Here is a 20,354-nt window from a genome sequence, read left to right as displayed (position 1 = left end):
GGTGTGTCCTGGTGCCTGTCGCCTTGTATTTTAATTGTTTATGTCTGTCTCCTCACGAGAAAAAGGACCAGGTCTGGCTTGCAGCAGCCCAGTGGCCAGCAGGGTGCCTGTTAGTGTAGAAGACACTCACTCTTATTGAATGAATAAATCACCCAGTTTTTTATAGCAAGAAGATAATAAAAAGAAAGAAAAAAATCTTAAGTTTTATTTTTGTTCTAAAGGTATTTTTTTGTAAGTTTGATGGAATTACACTTTGTGTATTTTCTTCCATTTTCCTGGAGACTCTAATACTTATAAAAGTCTTACATTTTTCTGCTTAAAAATAAAAGTGCAGAGTCCATTTGATTTATTTTATATCTAGAACTGAGCTCTAGTGATTATTTATTCCTCTAGGGGCAGGGTTGGAGTAAAAAAGCATCATCTGTAAGCCTGGGCTCTAGATAGTGTGCTGTGTCTAATTTTGTTTTAATTTTGTTTGGTTTGCTTCAGTGGTTCTAGTGACAGTGGTGAAGAGTTTAGAAATTTTTTCAAGATGATATATCCAGATGTCATTGCTGTCCTGTGGAACTTGTCATTGCCTGTTCTTTCTCTACCTAGATGAACATATTGGGAAAATTTAAGGTTGAAGAGAGACTATTTTACCTAAAAGTAATTAATGCAATTATTATATATCCTTATATATATAGTAGAGGCCCGGTGCATGAAATTCATGCATTGGGGGAGGGGTGGAAGTCCCTCAACCCGGCCTGTGCCCTTTTGCAGTCCAGGACCTCTCAGGGGATGTCCACCTGCCAGCTTAGGAGATTGGGCCTAAGCTGGCAGTTGGACATCGCTCTCACAGTCCAGAGCCCCTTGCTCCTTACCGTCCACCTGCTCGCTGTTCCTTACCACTCTGCTCGCTGCTCCTTAGTGCTGCCGCGGAGGTGAGAAAGGCTCCTGCCACCGTCACTAAGCTCGCCAGCTGTGAGCCTGGCTTCTGGCTGAGCAGGGCTCCCCCTGTGGGAGCACACTGACCACCAGGGGACAGTTCCTGCTTTAAGCATCTGCCCCCTGGTAGTCAGTGCGCATATCAGCAACCATTCATTCCGCCATTCTGTCAGTTTGCATATTAGGGTTTTATTATATAGGGTAATAATGAAATATTATATATATTTTTAACCTTTCTGTAAATTATCCTGTGTTTCAGATCAGGAATGTTGGAGTCTGGCATCGACCGAATTATTTCTCAAGTTGTGGATCCAAAGATCAACCACACATTCAGACCTCAGGTAGAGAAAGCTGTGCATGAGTTTCTGGCCACACTAAATCACAAGGAGGAAGCCGGGGGCACCGTGACCCCCGAGGAGGAGAAGCCGGACTCTGCCGTCAGCATGCAAGGTGCATCCCTTTTCCTCTTGAACTGAGTGTCAGTTTATGGGTATTTGGGTTTTTATTTTTATTTTATGTATTTATTTTTTAGATATATTTTTATTGATTTCAAAGAGGAAGGGAGAGGGAGAGAGATAGAAACATCAATGATGAGAGAGAACCATTGATCAGCTACATCCTACAAGACCCCCACTGGGGATCAAGCCCGCAACCCGGGCATGTGCCCTGGACCTGAATCGAACTCAGGACCCTTTTAGTCCACAGGCTGACGCTGTACCCACTGAGCTAAACCGGCAAGGGCTGGATATTTGGGTTTTTAAACCATTTGTCTACTTGGCACAATGGTGAAATTGTGTTACTTCAAATACCACCCAAAGTCCTTAACTGGCATACCGTTTTTTGCCTTAATACAAAATAATAGGCATTTTAGTGATATATGTGGGGTATATGTATATTTCAGCAGGGAATAATTAGAGAAGATACTGTTATTCTGGAGCTAGGCTATTCTCAGGTTTGCATGGTGCCTTTCTGAGATACTGTAGTGGAGAGGCAGAGTGTGCCTAGTACCGGCACTGGTGCCTGAAAGGCTGTGAGCATATGAATGGTCTGCACAGCATGTGTATCAGACTAAGGTGACCGTGGCATGTAGCATTGATTCAGCCAGGGGGTTGACTTTCTGTATAAATTTATCCTAAAACTTGTCTTTCCCTCAAGGTGTCCCTGCTCCTGGGCCCAGTGCCAATGTGGCCAATGATGCCATGTCCATCTTGGAAACCATCACTTCTCTTAACCAAGAAGCTACTGCTGCCAGGGCCTCCACAGAAACATCAAACCCTAAGACTAGTGAGCGGGTATCCAAAAGGCTCCCGTCCCAGCCCAGCACTGACACCAGTACTGAGAAGGAGAGAATTGCAGAGGACATGGCTGATAAAGACAAGTCTGTGCCAGACTCCGCGGGCGAAGGACAGGAAACGGCCCCGAGGTCTGAAGAATGTAGTGATCTTCCTTGTCCAGTTGAAGAAATTAAAAATCACACAAAAGAGAGTAATAGTTCAGTTCTGCTAAATAAAGATGTTCAACAGGAAAGCAGTGACCAAAAAAATAAGTCAACAGACAAAGGTGAAAAGAAACCAGACAGCAATGAAAAAGGAGAAAGAAAGAAAGAAAAGAAGGAAAAGACTGAAAAGAAATTTGATCACTCAAAAAGGAGTAAAGATACACAAAAAGTCAAAGATGAAAAACAGGCAAAGGATAAAGAAGCAGAGTGCACAAAAGTTCCTTCAGAAAAGAACAGTAATAAAGCTAAAGCCATGGAAGGGACAAAAGAAGGTACAAACTTACAAAAATATACAACAGTGTAAAGAACAAACAGTGTCCACCAGGAGATACCAAATTTGCCTTCAAATTTTAATAAGTTTGGGGGTTTTTTGTTTTTTGTCTTTTTTAGAGAGAGCAAGAGGAAGGAAGAGAGAGAGAAAGGGAGAATCACTGATCAGCTGCCTCCTGTACACCCCGTACTGGGGATTGAGCTCGCAACCCAGGCATGTGCTCTGACTGGGAATCAAACCAGCGACCTCTCAGTCAAGGGACAATGCTCAACCATTAAGCCACACTGGCCAGGACAATACATTTGAGTCTTATATTTCAAAGTCTGGGAACATATCCCCTTTGCTAAAAAATGGACGATAACATTTGTGTATCTATTTTCTATACTAGTGTTCAAATTGACAAAGTAAATAAGCAGAGAGGCTCTAAACCTTATAATTTAACTCATGATTTTTTACCATACATTATTCAAGCAACTTAATTTATAGTTGTATATCCTGCTCTTTAAAATATCACATAGTAAATGTATTAATTACTTAACGTTTGCTTTTGTCTCTATCACATCATAAATTAATACTTTCTTTTTTTCTGGATAATAGTTTGCCTTTGTAGTTTCTGGAAACAGCTCTACCTTGTTTGATATTGATTATGAGAGATTTTTATTTCTAAAGTTGAAGTTCTTTGAAATGTATCTAAAGAAGGAAATCTTAAGTGTAATTTGGGAATTGGGTGCTGAGTATGTTCCTGTAACGCAATGATTTACCTCCTATGGGTTTTTTGTTTTGTTTCTTTGTCTTCTGGAAGATGGCTCTGCAGTAGATTCTGACGTGGATGGACTGACGGACATTACAGTTAGCTCTGTCCATACCAGTGACCTCTCATCTTTTGAAGAAGACACTGAGGAGGAGGTTGTAATGTCTGATAGCATGGAGGAAGGAGAGATTACGTCAGATGGTAAAGCATTTTACTTAATAATGCCTCTGTGAAGCTTCCGCCGAGCGTTTTGTGTGTATTCACATGGCTATATCGTGAAAGACAGTGTGATAGAGTGGCCAGAGCATGGGGCTTTGTAGTTGGAAGATTGGTTTCTGAGTCCCAGCTCCGAGGTTTTCTGTCTGAGCAAGCTTGGTAAGTTCCTAAACCTCAACACTTCTTATCTCCATTCCCTGGGATGATTATACAAGTTAGATGAGATCATGTGTATGAAGATGTATGTGTACCAGGTGTATGTGTACAACATTTGGGGAGTACTGTCCACAAGATTCCCATCACATCTGATACCAGTTGCAAGTTTGGGGTTTCCAACATCACCCTTAACAAAGACAGAGAAACAGCAATCAGACTATTAATCCCCAGAGGGAAAGTAGGGGAGGGTGGGGGTAAGGCGAAGAGATCAACCAAAGGATTTGTATGCATGCATATAAGCCAAACCAATGGACATGGACAACAGGGGGATGAGAGCATGAGTGGTGGGGGGAGGATGGGGGTTAATGGGGGGGAATGAGGACACATTTGTAATTCCTTAATTAATAAAGAATTTAAAGATTAAAAAAAAAAGATCACCCTTAGGTTTGGTAATTTGCTGAAAGGACTCAGTACTCCGTGAAATCTATGAAACTGTTGGTTACGGGTTATTATAGTAAGGGACACCGGTTAACATCAGCCAAGGGAAGAGGACATAGGCCAGAGTCCAGGAAAGTTCCAAACACGGCGCTTTCACTCCCTGTGGAGTCATGGACAGCATTACCTTCCCAACACTGATGTCTGACAGCGCACACGGGTTATTGCCAACCAAGGAAGCCCACCCGAGTCTTGATGTCCAACGTTTTTGTGGGTCTCCATCAAAGAATCACAGTTACCTCCCAGATGTCTGGTCTAAGTCTGCCGCCCCTCTGGACATCCAGCTGATGGTCCATGATCCAAAGCCCCCACCCTAAGTCATACTCTTAGATGATTTGGCTTGACTCCACACCCCCAGGCGACCAAAACACTCCTTTCGGGCCTGGTGTTCCAGAGGCTTAGAGAGGACCTCCCAGAAGCCAGGGGCAAAGCCTGGACCTCCCTTTACTATACAGTTGGTTTTTTAGTAACCGTTATTAAGTACTTACTGTATTCCTGGCCCAGGGCTAAGTTATTACTCTGCTCTGTGTAATAACATCTGTAGTCCTCACAACCACCCTTGGAAGGAGGTCCAGGTGAAGAAGTGGAGTCACTGAGGGAGATGTCTCGTCCAGGGTCACGTAACTCATGAGCACCAGTGCCTATCTCAGACCTGCATCTGCTTCTAACCAACTCCATGTGCTGCTCTTTACCATGCGATTTAATTCTCTCTATGATTTCTTTAAAAATCAAAAACATTGAATGTTATTTGCAACCGCCTGTAGAGAGCATGTAAATGTGATGCTGGCTTTGGGATGGAATATCTAGAGGAAAAAGGAGACGCTTTCAGTGCTGCAGATCTAGTTTTTAATTCTAGATGCTTTGTTGGGTCTTTTCAAGTGTTTTCCTGGACAGAGCTAGATTTTATATACATGGGATCCAGAAGGAAAAAAGAGAGAGCTATTTTGAGAGTTCCCAGTGGTAGGAAAGGAAAACCTTATTCTTGCTGTGTCCCTGGGAAGCTGATCTGCCTCCTGAAGTGGAAGGGTGTTAGTGTCTGCTTGGTGGGGGGCCAGTTACTGATTGTTGCGTCCTCCTTAAGGGAGACACGGGCAGGCAAGGCGCAGCTTCAAGTGCCTCTCTCCATTTGGACAGTGGTGAAGCATTCGTGTCAAGGCTACTGATAAATAAGGATTCACTTTTTTCAAGAAAACATGAATAGCTATAAGCTTTACTTTTTTTTTACCGTCCTCCTTTATCTTTCTTATGATCGTTAAGAAATAAATGAAGATATGGATTCCAGCATTTATAAATGTCTAAACGCCTGAAATATCTCATACTGATACTTCCTCTGTTAGATCTGCAAATACACTTGAACTACATGGATACTGCTTGTGCTGCTTGATGTTGATCAAGAATAATGTTGGTTTTATTACTAATTCACGGAGCCATTCCTTTCTGTTGACTTTCTTCCAGATGAAGAGAAGAACAAACAGAATAAAACAAAACCTCAAACCTGTGATCCCAGTGAAGGAAAAGCTAAAAGTGTACGGCAGGCTTACGTTCACAAGCCATACCTTTACTCAAAGTATTACAGTGATTCCGATGACGAACTCACGGTAGAACAGCGGCGACAGTCGATTGTGAGTCTTGTTTGATCTGTTGTTATTTTCACATTAAATCAGGTTGACAAATGACTTGTCTGGGTGCGGAGTAGTGAGCATACGAATCGGCAGCATACAGGTTCTGCCTTCAGGCACCTTGCTATTTCACTGGTCAGAATGGACACGAACACATAACAGGTGTTCATGTCATTGTGATTAAGAGTGAAAACCTGGTAGCAATCCGGAGGTTTCACAGTGTGGAAATGTTTGACTCAAGTGTGAATCGAGCTTGTGGTGTAGTCATGAGCATAATATTCAGAGGGAAGTACAGTCCATGTGTTTTCTGGGTGTGAAAATACTTCTAATTATAAGATGTGTCATTGACAACAGCTTTTTAGGAAAAAAACTACTACTTTATCATACATGTTCATCAGTTTTAAGATGACTTGAAATTTCAGAAACATTAAACTATGAGGTTGTGCATCTTACAATGAGGAAATATATTATGTAGAAAAATGATTTGAAGGATGTACACTAAATGCTACTGGTGGCTTAACTCTTGAAAAGTTTGTTTGATCAGGAGTTAACAAACTTTGAGACAGTGAATTCTGACCGGAAAGGGGCGGTAGGAGTAACACAGTGACTGGATTCTCTCTGGCTTTAAAATTCAATGGCAGAAAGTTCCACCTCCAAAACCTGCATCCTCAGAGTATAACCAACAAGTCATATTTGCTGTAGGACTAGCCTGTCACTGGACTCTGCATTTTAATGAATAATCCAAAAATTACAGAGACCTGCTATGTCCCCCTGATGCTCAGAAATATTTTCACCTCTATCCTTTCAATTGAGGCAACCAGTTTATTAAACCACCATTGCTCAAAATGATACCTTTCCCATTCTTTAAACTAATGCTATTCACATCTGTCTCTGTTATTCTGGTAGCTTCCAAATTGTGTAGCGCATGTGCACTTTTGCAGAGCCCATTCATTTGTAAGAACATTTGAAGGAAACACATTGTTTTTTCAGTCTTTTGCTTTTGCCTGATAATCAGAATAATTGTGAGTATGTTGTGGTTTTAGGCTAAAGAAAAAGAAGAGAGGCTTTTAAGAAGGCAGATTAATAGAGAAAAACTTGAAGAGAAACGAAAACAGAAAGCAGAAAAGACAAAGTCTTCAAAAGCTAAGAGTCAAGGTATAGGAGATGTTAAATTTAATATTTTAAACTATCTTACATACTCTTTTAGATCCTAGAAATTTATAGTACTTATGAGATATGATTATAAAACAAAGTTATCTACATTATATCTCAGTAAAGCTGTTATAGTTTCAGTTGTGGAAGAGTTGCTTGTCTTTTAAACTGATGTGTTAAGTCAAGTTTTTAAAGTTATATTGCTGTTTCTAAATTAAACATTCTATCAGGTACCAGCTTATGTCACTCACATGTTAGCAATTTATTTCCCAATGGCTGTGCAATGAATTATCACTGGAAAATAGTTTGTTAACAAGTGAGAAATCAAGCTGTGCTGGTGATATTAGTGGAATTAATCTATGCTTCATGTCAACACAAATGTCAAACATTTGTCTGCAGCGTTTTATTCAACAAAATTGAACTTCCTCTTGTCACTGACCCTGTATTTGTATATTACACATATAGGAGGTTGGGCAAAGGTGGGTTTACAGCTATGAGTACCTGAAACACAGTTTATTCTTATATTACTGTTCATTGTTGTATTATTGTTGTTGTTATTAATACTCTTGCCCATCCCTGTGTAAGCACTTGAAATAAAAGACAAGTCATCTCCATCTAAAATATTATTTGTATTCCAGCACAACTTGATTTTAAAGCCATTTTGCATTTTCACACTGATTAGAAAATTTTAATGAAAAATAATTATTACATTGTTTAGAACTGTTGTGAAATCCCTTATAGATTCCTTTCTTTCCTAGGCAAAAGTAGTGTGGATTTAGAAGAATCATCAGCAAAGAGTTTGGAACCTAAAGCCCCCAGAATTAAAGAAGTCCTTAAAGAACGGAAAGTTTTAGAGAAAAAAGTAGCCTTAAGCATAAAAAGAAAAAAAGATTCAAGGTACATATTTTACCTGGCCATGGTCCCATTTTAGCATTCTTTCAGCGTGCTTTCAGAAGCAAGGCATTGAAAGTGACAGTGAAGAGCCAGACTTGAGTGTGTATGTTGTTGCATGCTTGTTAAAGACCTGGGATTTTTGTTTTTAGTATCCTAATTCAGTGTGCTAATATTTATAATATTTCCAAGTGTTCACCTTAATAATCGCTGGGGGTGGAGGGAGCCCAGATCTTTTTGATAATCTGATAGAAGCTTTGGACTTTCTCCCCGGAAAAATACATGTGAGTAAACAAACAGTTGTCCCTAGAGTTTCAGAGGGCTTATGGACGCTCTCGATGGACTCAGGAAGTGTCTCCCTTTTGAACATTCAGGAACCACTTACACTGACGGCCTTCATTTTCCCGTCTTTCCAGCGACTCGCTTCACCAATATTCCATGCTTCTCCCCATAAACCAGAGGTCTGACCCAAAGTCTTTCGTAATACTGCATTATCATAGTTAATTCTGTAAGAATTAGAAAGCTGAAGAGGCAGAGTGGCTCCAGCATCATGTGAGCCATGGGCTACAATTTGCTGTGCCATTAAGATGCAATCATGTGAATTTTTTATGACTTCAAGACACCTAAATCAGTAATTTGCAAAAATCTGTGAGAGAGTTAGCTCTCTATTTGCTAATACCTCACTCCTATTGACCTGTACAAATAAGACTACCCTGTTTACTAAAAAAATAGTAAGACTTTCAATATGTAATTATAGATCATAATATATTCAGTTTCAAGCAGCAATTCAGGAATTTCTGTGTCCATTATATTTTCCTGTGTAAGTGTTCCAAGAGTGTTTCCACATCACATTTGGATTGTGTTCTCTGTTGACTAAGAATAGCATTTCTTAAAAAAGTCTTTATTTTTTTAAAATATATTTTTATTGATTTCAGAGAGGAAGGGAGAGGGGGAGAGAAAGAGATAGAAACATCAGTGATGAGAGAGAACCATTGATCGGCTATCTCCTGCATGACCCCTACTGGTGATTGAGCCCCCAACCCGGGCATGTACCCTTGACCTGAATTGAACCCAGGACCTTTCAGTCCGTAGGCCCACACTCTGAGCCAAACCGGCTAGGGCAAGAATAGCATTTCAATTGAAACATAACAAGTCTCCATTTATGGATCAAGTGTTTATAAAAAAGGGAAGCTAAGCACTTTTTTTTTAACCTTCCTGAAAATTTCTTACATTTCAAAGTTTTATTTTGACTTTTTCCCCCTACATAGGAATGTTGAAGATAATTCTAAAAAGAAACAGCAAGCAGAAGAAGATTCCAAAGAAACACTCAAAACAAGTGAGGTGTGTCTTGATTAATAAGCCCATTTTCAATGCTCTTTTGTTAGAATACTTCCATCCTTTGAAGTAACACTTAGAAATACAATTGATCTTTTCCAAGTTAAATAAAAAATCCCTCACATCCTATTATGGTCTGAATTCCTCATTTTGGCAAGTTGATTCATGTAATCTTATATCTAGATAGTAGCTACTTTTCTCCTTCCTCCCCCACCCACCCCATTTCTTATATTGGCAATAACAAAATTGCCAGTTACAGTAACGTAGAAGAAAGGGGAATGAATAAAATCCCTCCCCCATAACAAAGCACCTGTTTCATTCTCTTTTGTTTCTCATCCATATATGCACATAATTTTGTAGTGTGGATGTATTCTTGCAAAATGTTTTTACCATTCACTCTTATTTTATATTACCTTATAAGCTTCCTAAGTATTATATTTACTGGTAGCATAGTGTATATTGAACGGATAGACCATAATGTAAACATTTCCTTATAGTCGAGCGCCTAGATGTTTCTGAAATTTAATCATTTTAAATTGTAAAAATATGGACAATGAATACATTTCTTCCCCTTTTGGATTATTTTCTTGGGATAAACTTTTGCTTTTATTGGCTTTAAATCCTTACTTAAAATTCTATAGATGAATAACACTTCCCAGGGGAAAAACTAATAATTTAGTGATTACCTATTCACAGCCAGTAAATATCTGATTTCTTTATTTATAAATTTGAGGCATATTTAAGTATATTCAGATATTTTAATGTCACTTTAAAAAATATTTAATTTTATTTTATGATAAATTTCTTTGGAAAATGATCCCAAAATTTTATTCACTTAATTTGTTAGAACTTAAGGTAAAATTAGGTTGATGAAATCCCTTTTAGTTTTTTCTTTGAGGTATTTCATTTTTAAAGTATTTTTTAAGATCTTGCTATATCCTGGTCCCTATATTAGTAGAAGGACGTTAATCTTTGTGTTAAATTGTAAGGAGATGCCATGGTAAGCTGGCCCAGAGGCACAGAGATCTTTCTGAGAACTTCAGCCCATCGTTTAAATAAGAAAAACTTCTGGTGTCTAAACTAAAATGTTGGAAACTTTTATTTTAGTATAAAGTTTTTAATTGGCTACAAATGCTTGTGGACTGAAAAGAACATTGGATTGTCATCCACTCATTTTATATTTATTAATGACCACTTGGCATTGGTGGACTGTAGTGGTGGAGAGTTAAAGAAGGCCTACATGCATGGAAGCTCTGGAGAAGCAGCTAGTCTCTGTGAAGGTGCCTGAGGTGTAGGGGGAAAGTACTAGATTTTAGACTGAGGTCCTCTGAACGCGTTGCCCAGGTATGAGCTTACTGAGTCATGCTGAGTTCCAGTTTCCTCGTGCAAAAACGAAATTAATAATCCCAACCACAGGTTGCTTACACAGACTAAGTAGGGTATAAAATATGTGACCACTCAGCATATGAAATGCACCCAGGTGTTAAATTTGATATAAAAAATGGACTGTAGTGTTTCTTATATTTGAACCTTTATTTTCTTACAGCATTGTGAAAAGGAAAAGGTGTCTTCTTCCAAGGATTTGAAGCATGTTCATACAAAAACTGAAGCAAGTAAACCTACCCGGAGACTCTCAGAGTGTTTGCATTCAGCTGATGAAAGCAAAAATGAGTCCAGAGTGGAAAAAGAACACAAAAGGCGGACCTCTGCTCCTGTGGTGGTAGAAGGGGCACAGGAGGAGACGGATGCGCGCGATGGGAAAAAGCTAGCAGAGCGCTCAGAAATGGTCACAGAAGAACCCCCGAAACAGAAAGGCACCCTGAAAAGTGAAAAGCATGTTAGGAAGGAGGATTCTGAAACACAGCATGTGAAGAACCTCCCTAAGAAAGAGACAAAGTCCTTCAAGGAGAAGCCTGAGAAAGAGAAAACTCTTTCTGAAGACAAGTTGTCTGTGAAGCATAAACATAAAGGGGAGAGTGCACATAAAGCAGGCGATGAGACCGAGCCCCACCCCCCTGAGAAAGGGGTTAAAGGGGAGGAAGGCGTTCAGAAGCAAAGCCAACAACCTAAGCTTTCTGCGGATGATAAAGCTGAACGGAAGAATAAACATAGGAATGAAAGGAAATTGTCAATTTTAGGCAAAGATGGAAAGCCAGTTTCTGAATATATTATAAAAACAGATGAGAATGTGCGTAAAGAAAACAACAAAAAGGAGAAACACCTGTTGACGGAGAAAACTAAGGCAGAGCACAAATCGAGAAGATCAGGTGATTCTAAAATTCAGAAAGATTCTCTGAGTTCCAAACAACATGGAGCCCCGTTACAGAGAAGAAGTGAAAGTTGCTCAGAGGATAAGGGTGACATGGACTCGACTCATTTAGATAGCAGTTCAAAACCTGAAGAGGCTGTGCCCAGGGAGAAGCGAAGAACCAAGAGCTTGTTAGATGAAAGACCTGCGCTCAAGTCAAAATCAAAAAGTCAAGGCAAGCCGTTAAAAGCCAGTGACATAGAATCACAAGAAGGTGTCACAAGACAGACAACCACGTCCAAACCAGACAAGGAGAGGAACACAGAAGACAGTGACCCAGACAGACAGCGGAAGGCTAAAGCCGAGGACAGATCCGAGGAGGCCGGTGCTGACCCTGCACCTGAGGGTGCGGCATCCTTGGCCCACGGTGCACAGAAGGACTCCGGTCACCGAGCAAAGCCGCTGCTGGCAAAGGACAAACACAAGGCGGAGAAGGAGTCGGGCTCCTCCAGACTGGAGAGGAGATTATCAGATGGGCACAAGAGCAGAAGCACAAAGCACAGTAGTAAGGACGTGAGGAAGAAGGAAGAAAGCAAATCCGATGACAAGGATGGGAAAGAAGTTGACAGTAATCATGAAAAGGCCAGAGGGAATAGCTCAGTCATGGAAAAGAAATTAAGTAGAAGGGTGGGTGAAAATCGAAGGGGCAGCTCATCCCAAGAAATGACCAAAGGAGAAGAGAAATTGGCAGCCAATGCTGCAGGCACTCCCAGTAGTTCCTCCCTTCCGCGACCAAAAAGAGGAGGCGATGCCACACTGATCCCCGGGCAAGAGCCAATGGAGACCGACATGGAGCCTGCTGTCGGAAACGCACTGGAAGTATCGAAAACCCCGGAGAGCAGCAGCAGCGGTTCTCAGCAAGACACCGGCCTTGAAAATGTGATGAAACCAAAGGCCACAGCCACGATCCTAAAGGATGAGTTAAGAGCTTCCACAGGAGAGGCAAAAGCTGCTCCCACCTGTAAACCCGAACGTGGAACAGTGGCTGCTGGTAATTCTGAAAAGCACACAAACCATAAAAGTGCCGGGACCAAGAAAGCTGTGTCCAAGCTGAGTCCCGGGGAGAGGGATCCCCCTCAGCCAGGGACCCATGAAGCCAGTGTGGACTCAGAGGCTGGTCCCAGAATCGTGCCTCGTGTCCCGGCAGAAAATGGCCGGGCACAAAAGACTGTGAAGCACCCAAGACCCACTGAGGAGCGTGTTGCTCAAGGAGGTGCTGTTCATGAACATTCCACAAATTCGGACCCATCGCTGTCCTTAAGTCCTGTGATTGCTGTGCCTCAGAAACAGCCCCATGGTGCAGATGTTGTTACTGTAGGCGACAGAAGGCCTGTTTCAGATGGTGGCTCGGGCAGCACCTGCCTGGGGGACAGCTCGGGTCTCCCTCAGCAGAGCTTGTTGGTGAGAGAATCGGAAGTCCTGAGGTCAGGTCACAGCAAAGAAGGTGGATCACTTTCCACACCAGATATGCCAGCAAAAGTGAGCCTAGATAGCAAAAGACACATTCCAGAAGGTTCCCAGGCCACCACACTGCATGGTAAACAAGGGAAAGTAAACGTACCTCTTGGTAGCAAGTCAACAGACATGATTGTGGGACATGAGAATGTTAGCAAAGAAGACGGCTTGCTGGATGAGTCCAGGAGAGAAAGTGCCTTGAGTGCAGAACCCACCTCAAAGCAGATGGTTAGATCTGCAGCAGAAAGTGGCAGAAAGGATGTGCTCGCTGTTGTCCCTGGTGTGAGCATGAGCACTGAAAAGGATGCTCAAACTGGTGAACTTAAGCACAGTAGAGGCCCAAGTGAAGTAGAACATCTAACAGTTGTTGCAAGAAGGAAGGAAAACAGTGAGGTAGACACCAGTGCAGGAGGTAGCACTGCTTCCTCCATTTCACACCAAAGGAATAGGAAAGCTGAGGATGGGGTGAAGCCTTCTCTCGCCACCAGCACCGAAGGGAAGGACAAAGGCATGACCTCCAACCCTGTAAACACCAGGGCTGCCACAACCACTTCAGAAGCAGGCGACGGGGAGGGGGTGCTGCCTTGCACGAGCATTGAGGCAGACAATGGCCTCACAAGGGGCTCCAGAACCAATGCCCTGCACGGCAGGGCCCACACCAGCCCAGGCACCGTGTTTGCCGCAGCAGAAGAAGGTGGGGCCGTGGTGACCGAGGGCTTCTCAGAGAGCGAGACCTTCCTCACCAGCACGAAGGAGGGAGAGAGTGGGGAGTGTGCTCTGGCCGGATCTGGAGAGCCAGCCGCAGACCCAGCAGCTGCCCAGGCAGCCACAGTCAATGACATTGTCAACAGTGCTATGACGGAAGAGAAGGATGATGCTGTGACCAGCGCGGGCTCCGAAGGGAAATGCGAAGGTTCTTCCCGTCGCGACTCAGAAAGAGTCAGGGGGACTGTGACTTTCACTGGGGAAGGCGAGAGTGATGGGGCCGTAACCAGTGCCGGGACAGAACTGCGGGAGAGATCCTTGAGCAGTGGAGAGAGAACTGTGACGAGAGCGGGCCCCAAAAAGGAACCCGAGGGAACTGTGACATGTACAGGAGCAGAAAGGGGAAGCGAAGGCATGGCGGCGTGCGTGGTCACTGGAGCAGGGCCCCAGGAGGAGCGCCTGGTGACAGGTGCAGCAGAGGTCCTGGCCGACAATGACACGCCACCAGGAGCCAGTGCCCCCCAAGAGGGAGGTGGGTCTGTGAATGACGGGGCAGAGGGGGAGAGCGCCGTCACCAGCACAGGGATCACAGAAGACACAGAGGGACCGGCCAGCTGCACAGGCTCGGAGGAGGGCAGTGAAGGCTTTGCTCTAAGCTGTGAATCAGAAGAGAATGGACAGAGTGCGACGGGCAGCACCGCAGCCAAAGAAGCCACCAACGTGCCATTGGTCGCTGCCGGTCCTGGTGACGACGAAGACATTGTCACCAGCACGGGTGCCAAAGAGGAGGATGAGGAAGGGGAGGATATGGTGACTAGCACTGGAAGAGGCAATGAGATTGGACATGCCTCCGCCTGCACGGGGATAGAGGAGAGTGAAGGGGTGCCCATGTGTGAGAGTGCAGAGGAAGGGGATGCTCAGATCGGGACTGCAGTGGGGCATGCAGCGGCTGAGGCCGGGGCCACCATCAGCGCCCCTGAAAGTAACGTCGACAGCATGAGTGCCGCAGACAAGGAGATGAAAGACACAGAGATCTGCTCCAGTGCCAAGGGGATTGTGGAGAGCAGCGTGACCAGTGTGGCTTCGGCAAAGGCTGGGGCGGCACTGGGGCCTGAAGGGTGTGAGGGGCCCATGACAAGTGCAGCTTCAGGTCAGAAGGACAGTCCGCTGGCCAGAAAAGACCACGTCGAAGAGACCGCTATTTCCACTGGCCTGGTGGGGGGCAGTCACGAGAGACTGGTATCTGCTGCAGGCCCAGAATGGGAAGTTCATCACACGTCGCCCAGGGAGAAAGAAGATGAAGGTGCCATCACCTCTGTGGAGAGTGAGCAGTGCGATGGCCGCGTGGCTGCCACTGCCAGTGACATTACCAACCAGAGTCGAGGCATGGGCCTGGTGATTTCCACCAGCACGATGAGTGATTGCACCGCACAGCTCAGTGCCAGGATGGATGGGGAGGGTCATCCCAGTTCTCTGAGAGCTGAAGAAGGTGCGGAAGGCACCGGGGACAGCACGGAGGAGTTCGAGGCCCCCATGCCCAGTGCGGCTTCAGGAGAGGAAAGCCCCCTCGCTCTCGTGGGAGAGGAGGAGAAGGACGAGTGTGCTATGATTTCCACCAGCCTCAGGGAAGAGTGCGAAGTGCCTGTCTCCAGCGCAAGCACCATCCTGGGTGCTGGCAGCCAGCAGCCGGTCACAGCGGTTGGAGGAAGAGCCACCGGCCCTATGCTGGCCAGCACCGATGACTTCGAGGTGCCCATGCCCAGTGCACCCACGAAGGCCGAGAGCCCTCTCGCCTCCACCAGCAAGGAGGAGAAGGACGAGTGTGCCCTCATCTCCACCAGCGTGGCCGAGGGTTGTGAGGCCTGCATTGCCGGGGTCGCTGCAGAGAGTGGAGGTGAGCAGCCTGGCCCGGCCATGGAGGAGAAGGATGGGAGCGCGGTCATCTCCACCAGCTCAGTGGAGGACTGTGAGGGCCCGGTGTCCAGTGCCGTCCCTCAGGAGCAAGTCCGCCCCTCGGCCACACCAGCTGAGGAGGTAAGCGACACCACTGTGATATCCACAAGCACCTCCGAAGGCCGGGAAGCGGTCATGAGGGGTGCTGGGCTGCGGGATGAAGACCGGCCTGCCACCGCAGGGGCGGAGGATGTGAGTGAGGCCGCCCTCATCTCCACCAGCACAGCTGAATGCGCGCTGGTCCTCGCCAGCCTGGATGGGCATGGGGAGACTCCGCTGACTGCAGGCCACCCAGAAGGGACAGGGGGCCAGTCTGCTGCAAAGGTGAGCAAGTGTGAGGCCCCCATGCCCAGCCTTATTGCTGAGAACAACTGTCAGTGCCCTGGGCCACTCCCAGGAGGAAGAGCAGTGAGCCCCAGGGAGAGGCCGGATGGGGTGCCGGTCAGCGCACCCTCTGCAGGGGGAGGCCAGTCGGGAGAGAAGAGAATACCCTGGAGCTCCGAGGCAGAGACGGCAGGGGACAGCAGTACAGCCCGCCCTTCAGCAGGGAGGGACTTGGAGAGGAGTGCTGACGAGCCTGTGAGCCTGAGACCAGAGCAAATGCCTGGGCAGACGGCGGAGGGCTCCTCCATCAGCGCCCACTCTGTGACAGCAGGGAAAGCCGGTGCTGAAATGGCTGAGGGCGGGCCACAGGGCAGAGACGCTGAAGTGGAGCAGCCCTCTCTTCCTCCTGCCCAGCGGGACCCCACCACCACCGCACGTATTCATGGCCAAGGACCCAATGCCACTCCTGCCCACTCTGTCCTTCCGGATGTCTGCAGTGCCACAGCAGCCGCATGTGAGCAGGACTTGCCCATCAAGAGTGTTCAGGCACCAGCTGAGAAAACAGGAGATGGCGTGGTGAAGCCATCCCAGGAGGAAGGAGCCCTCGCAGTCACTGTTTCTCCTGAAGAAAATTTGGGTGACAAAGGTGAGAATCTCTCTAATGGCAAATTTTAGCATTTTACACTGATGATCGTATGTTGAGCCCATTTACAGCAACCTTCCAAAACATGGTTTTGGTTCCAGCATGTCACAAAATAATTTATCAAACTCAGTTATCAAGCCTCTCCAAGAGGAACTTGTGTTCAATAGCTCAAAGCCTCAGACTCATTTCTCATGGACACACAGGGCAGAGGCAGGAGACTGAGGGACTGGAAGCTGCAGGTTACTAAACCGCCCTGACCTTTAGTTCAGGTTCCTTGTCCATCCAAACGGACACCTTACATCAGCCCTGTGAAATCAGTACTCTTTTATCACCCATTTTACAAATGGGCAACTGGGGTCATAGAACTTACGTATGGTACTTGGGTGCTTGTAGAAAACACTACCTCTGAAGCTCAGCTTTCTGTTGTATAAAATGGGGAGCCAGATCGCTGTAGAAAAACACTTGGGTATAGATGTCTCCACAGATAATATACTGCGTCATTCTTTCTGGGCAGCCCTCCTAACAGCAAGAAACAATTTTACCGTCTCCACAAAAACCTAAATGACCCATGCATTTCCTCGGGTAATTTTCATACATATTCCTTTTTATCATTTTCTATTGACTGCCAAATAAAACAGCAGTGGCGCAGTGTGCTAGATAAGAACCTTCTGTTTCCTTTTGGTTCAGGATGTGTTTTGCAAGCAAGTTCTTACATTGGTTTAATGGCTTTGAATTTCATAGGCAGCGAAGAGTCTCCATCGGATGTTTTGGGAGGATTGGACTTGAAAGCCAGCTTGAGGACTGAGGTATGGCTGATGGTTCAGCTGCACTGAGCTGTAAGTGTGTCCATACCGTTTCACCCTATGTACACACAGACACGTAAGCTGTGTGTAGCTCTCTTGTTCTCACTGAACTTAAGACACTCAAGTATGGTTAATGTTACATCCTGTGGTGGGGAGCCAGGAGCCTCAATCATCCCCGAATGTAGGGCTATTATCATCGGTTCCATTTGCTCCAACCAGAAACCCGAGTCACCCACGTTTAATCCATGGCCAGTTCTCATAGGCTCCCGTCCAGAGTGTAACTGGAGTCCATCTGTTTCTGGTTCTGCAGTTACTGCCCTAGTCTCGGCCCTGCTTCAGTGGGTCCCTGCTAACTTCCTTCCTCTCCAGCCCTGCTCTGATTAGCACAGCCTGGGAGCTAGCTTGAAAAACATAAATTAGGTCATGCCATTACCCTGCTTAAGATTTCCAGTGACTTTCCATCATACTTAGAAGAAACCTGGTTTCTCATGGCCTTTGTGGTTTACATACTTACAGTCGCTGTATCCCCTTTTCAGCCTGCTCCCGAAGTGCCCTCCCGGTGTGACGAAGCAGCGGTGAGCAGGGCAGCGGTAGGCAGGCAGGAGGGCTCGGAGGACATGGGAGTTTGCGTTGGAATTTTGCAAGTACAGTAGAAGTTCACCAGAGAAAGAACAAAAAGCCTGCCAGTCAGGGAAGCCTGCTGTAGGCACAGAGGGAAGGGCCCGTGGTGAATCCGAGCACTGCGGTGGTTTCGAGGTCCTGGCCTCGCGAGGGGGAGCGGTGCCGGTCAGGAAGAGCCTTAGTGTTGTACTAAGTTAGAGTTTTAATTTAAAGCAGTAGGAGAGCCATTGATGGGTGAAATATGAAATTAGATTGATTTTTCGTTTTGTTTTGTTTTTGTTTGTAAAAGCTGACATGTATTCATTTTGAAATTTTGCAGACTTGAAAGTAGACTTTTATATTGTTACAAAATTCTGGGTGGTTTTTTTTCATCCCTCAAGGTTAGTGTTGCCTTCTTGTTATAAAAACCACAGCTAAGTTGTGTTTTTATGGCACTTTGGACGTTTTAGACATTTGTACCAGCAGTGGAAGAGACAACTCATGAAATTCCAGCACCGTCAGGAAGTCCACGTGGGAGAAAGCCGACTGGAATAGGTAAGCTCCTTTCAGCAGGTGTTTGCATCATTTTCCCTTGCATGTGGTTGTCCTTTCATTGCGGCTTAGAATCAGTAGCCAATTCATTACAATATGCTGACAAGATATATGAGTTTCCCTTGCGCTTTTTAAGATAGAGAGATTTCATTTTTAACATAAACCTTTCCTTATGAAGTGCCAGTCATTTTCATAGGAAGTCACTGTTTAAATGTGATAGCTCCGATCATTGTGGCGAACAGAAAGTGGCTTTGAGCAAGCTCTTGCTCCATCCCCAAAATGTGTCTCTGCACCTCCCTGCCCTCCTAGGGGCTGAGGCTGTTTATCACAGCTCATTTCCAAAAGGCAGGTCTGCTGCCGTGCACCCACCTCTCTCGCCCTGCAGCTCTGTGTGTGACAGGGGCGGGGCCACAACCCCCCCCCCCCCCCCCCGCCCTGCTCTGGGCCCTGATGACTGCACCGAATCTGCTCCCAGCCTGCAGAACCTTCCAACCTGTGCACACCACAGTCATCAGTGGTGACTGCAGTCTTGCTAGAGTGTGTGCCCTGTGTCAGGAAGGATTAGGGCAGCAACACACACTGGTCCAGGACTTCTCTACACTCTTAAAACTCATTGAGGACCCTGGAGAGCTTTTGTTGTGTGGATTATACCTCTTGACATTTACCAAGTAAGAAAACAGCCCTGGCCGGTGTGGCTCAGTCAGTTGGGCGTCCTCCCATGCACCAGAAGTTTGCTGGTTCGATTCCCAGGGCACATGCCCAGGTTGCAGGCTTGATTCCCAAGTGGGGGGCTTGCAGGAGGCAGCCGATGGATCACATATCCGTGTTTCTTTTTCCCTCTCCCTCTCCCTTCCTCTCTCTGTAAAAATCAATAAAAAATATTTTTTTTTTAAAAAAAAAGAACAGTTTGGAGGTTCTGAAGTCCTTTGTTCCCAGTTATTTCAGATCACTGTGTCTGGGTATGATTCAGTAAGAGATCTACTTACGTAAAAGGAAGTTGTTTGAAAGAAAAATGTGTGTTCTGTCATGTTGAGTAGAAGCAGTAGACCTTGTACTTCAAGTTTCCAAAGAATATAAATAGACCTTTGCTGTTCAACGGTGAGGACCTAACTTTTCATTTGATGAACCAGCTTCACACTGCACCCTGCCCGTCAGTGGAGGTCTCTTCCAAGCCTCAGGTCCTCGGCCATGAGATCAGGAGGTGAATTAGGGACACTGCCTTTGCTGTAAAGAGGCTGGCGGCTTCCATTTCTGTGGATGTTCTGATAGAACATGGACCACAGAGAGTAAGTGGTCAGAGTTTTAAAATTCACAGAGGTAGCCAGGCGCATAGCATCATAGCCCTGCCTAACTGCTCTGAACATCTGAGTTGTTTCTTTGTGGTTCAGGCACAATACTCAGCTTCCTTATTTCTCACTGTTGTTTTGAACAGCTGAACAGCAGAGGGAGTCTGGGTCGGTGAATGCATCACTGAAGGTGAGTCGCCGTGACGGCTGGTTTTCCTCATGGTTGGGGTGGTTTTGGTTTAGTGTTTGAGAGCCATGGGGGAGGCCTGTCCTGTGCATTACTTTAGGAGACAGGAGGCCGTCGGTAGCATGCTCTCCTCTCGAGTTCACCTGACCAAAATATTTACTTGTCCATTTTCATGTCCAACTATATCCACTGATCTCATGAAATATAGTTGTTTTTCTCAACAACAA

At 45.4% G+C, this 20,354-nt stretch overlaps 1 protein-coding gene across 1 annotated transcript in view; it reads left to right on the top strand.

The window, feature by feature from the left end:
- Positions 1–20,354, top strand: part of BOD1L1 (biorientation of chromosomes in cell division 1 like 1) — a 40,840-nt gene that overhangs the window by 3,574 nt on the left and 16,912 nt on the right. The window contains exons 2-12 of the mRNA XM_015571826.1: positions 1,187–1,377; positions 2,083–2,697; positions 3,499–3,648; positions 5,770–5,936; positions 6,977–7,088; positions 7,844–7,982; positions 9,245–9,317; positions 10,858–16,702; positions 17,441–17,505; positions 18,573–18,657; positions 20,087–20,130. Of these exons, the coding sequence (XP_015427312.1) occupies positions 1,194–1,377; positions 2,083–2,697; positions 3,499–3,648; positions 5,770–5,936; positions 6,977–7,088; positions 7,844–7,982; positions 9,245–9,317; positions 10,858–16,702; positions 17,441–17,505; positions 18,573–18,657; positions 20,087–20,130 (7,479 nt within the window). The 5' untranslated portion in view covers positions 1,187–1,193. The remainder of the gene's footprint in view (positions 1–1,186; positions 1,378–2,082; positions 2,698–3,498; positions 3,649–5,769; positions 5,937–6,976; positions 7,089–7,843; positions 7,983–9,244; positions 9,318–10,857; positions 16,703–17,440; positions 17,506–18,572; positions 18,658–20,086; positions 20,131–20,354) is intronic.

The sequence above is a fragment of the Myotis davidii genome, unplaced genomic scaffold (assembly GCF_000327345.1).
Source record: "Myotis davidii unplaced genomic scaffold, ASM32734v1 scaffold204, whole genome shotgun sequence".
Taxonomy (NCBI): Eukaryota; Metazoa; Chordata; class Mammalia; order Chiroptera; family Vespertilionidae; genus Myotis; species Myotis davidii.
This window is presented reverse-complemented; position numbering and strand designations above follow the sequence as displayed.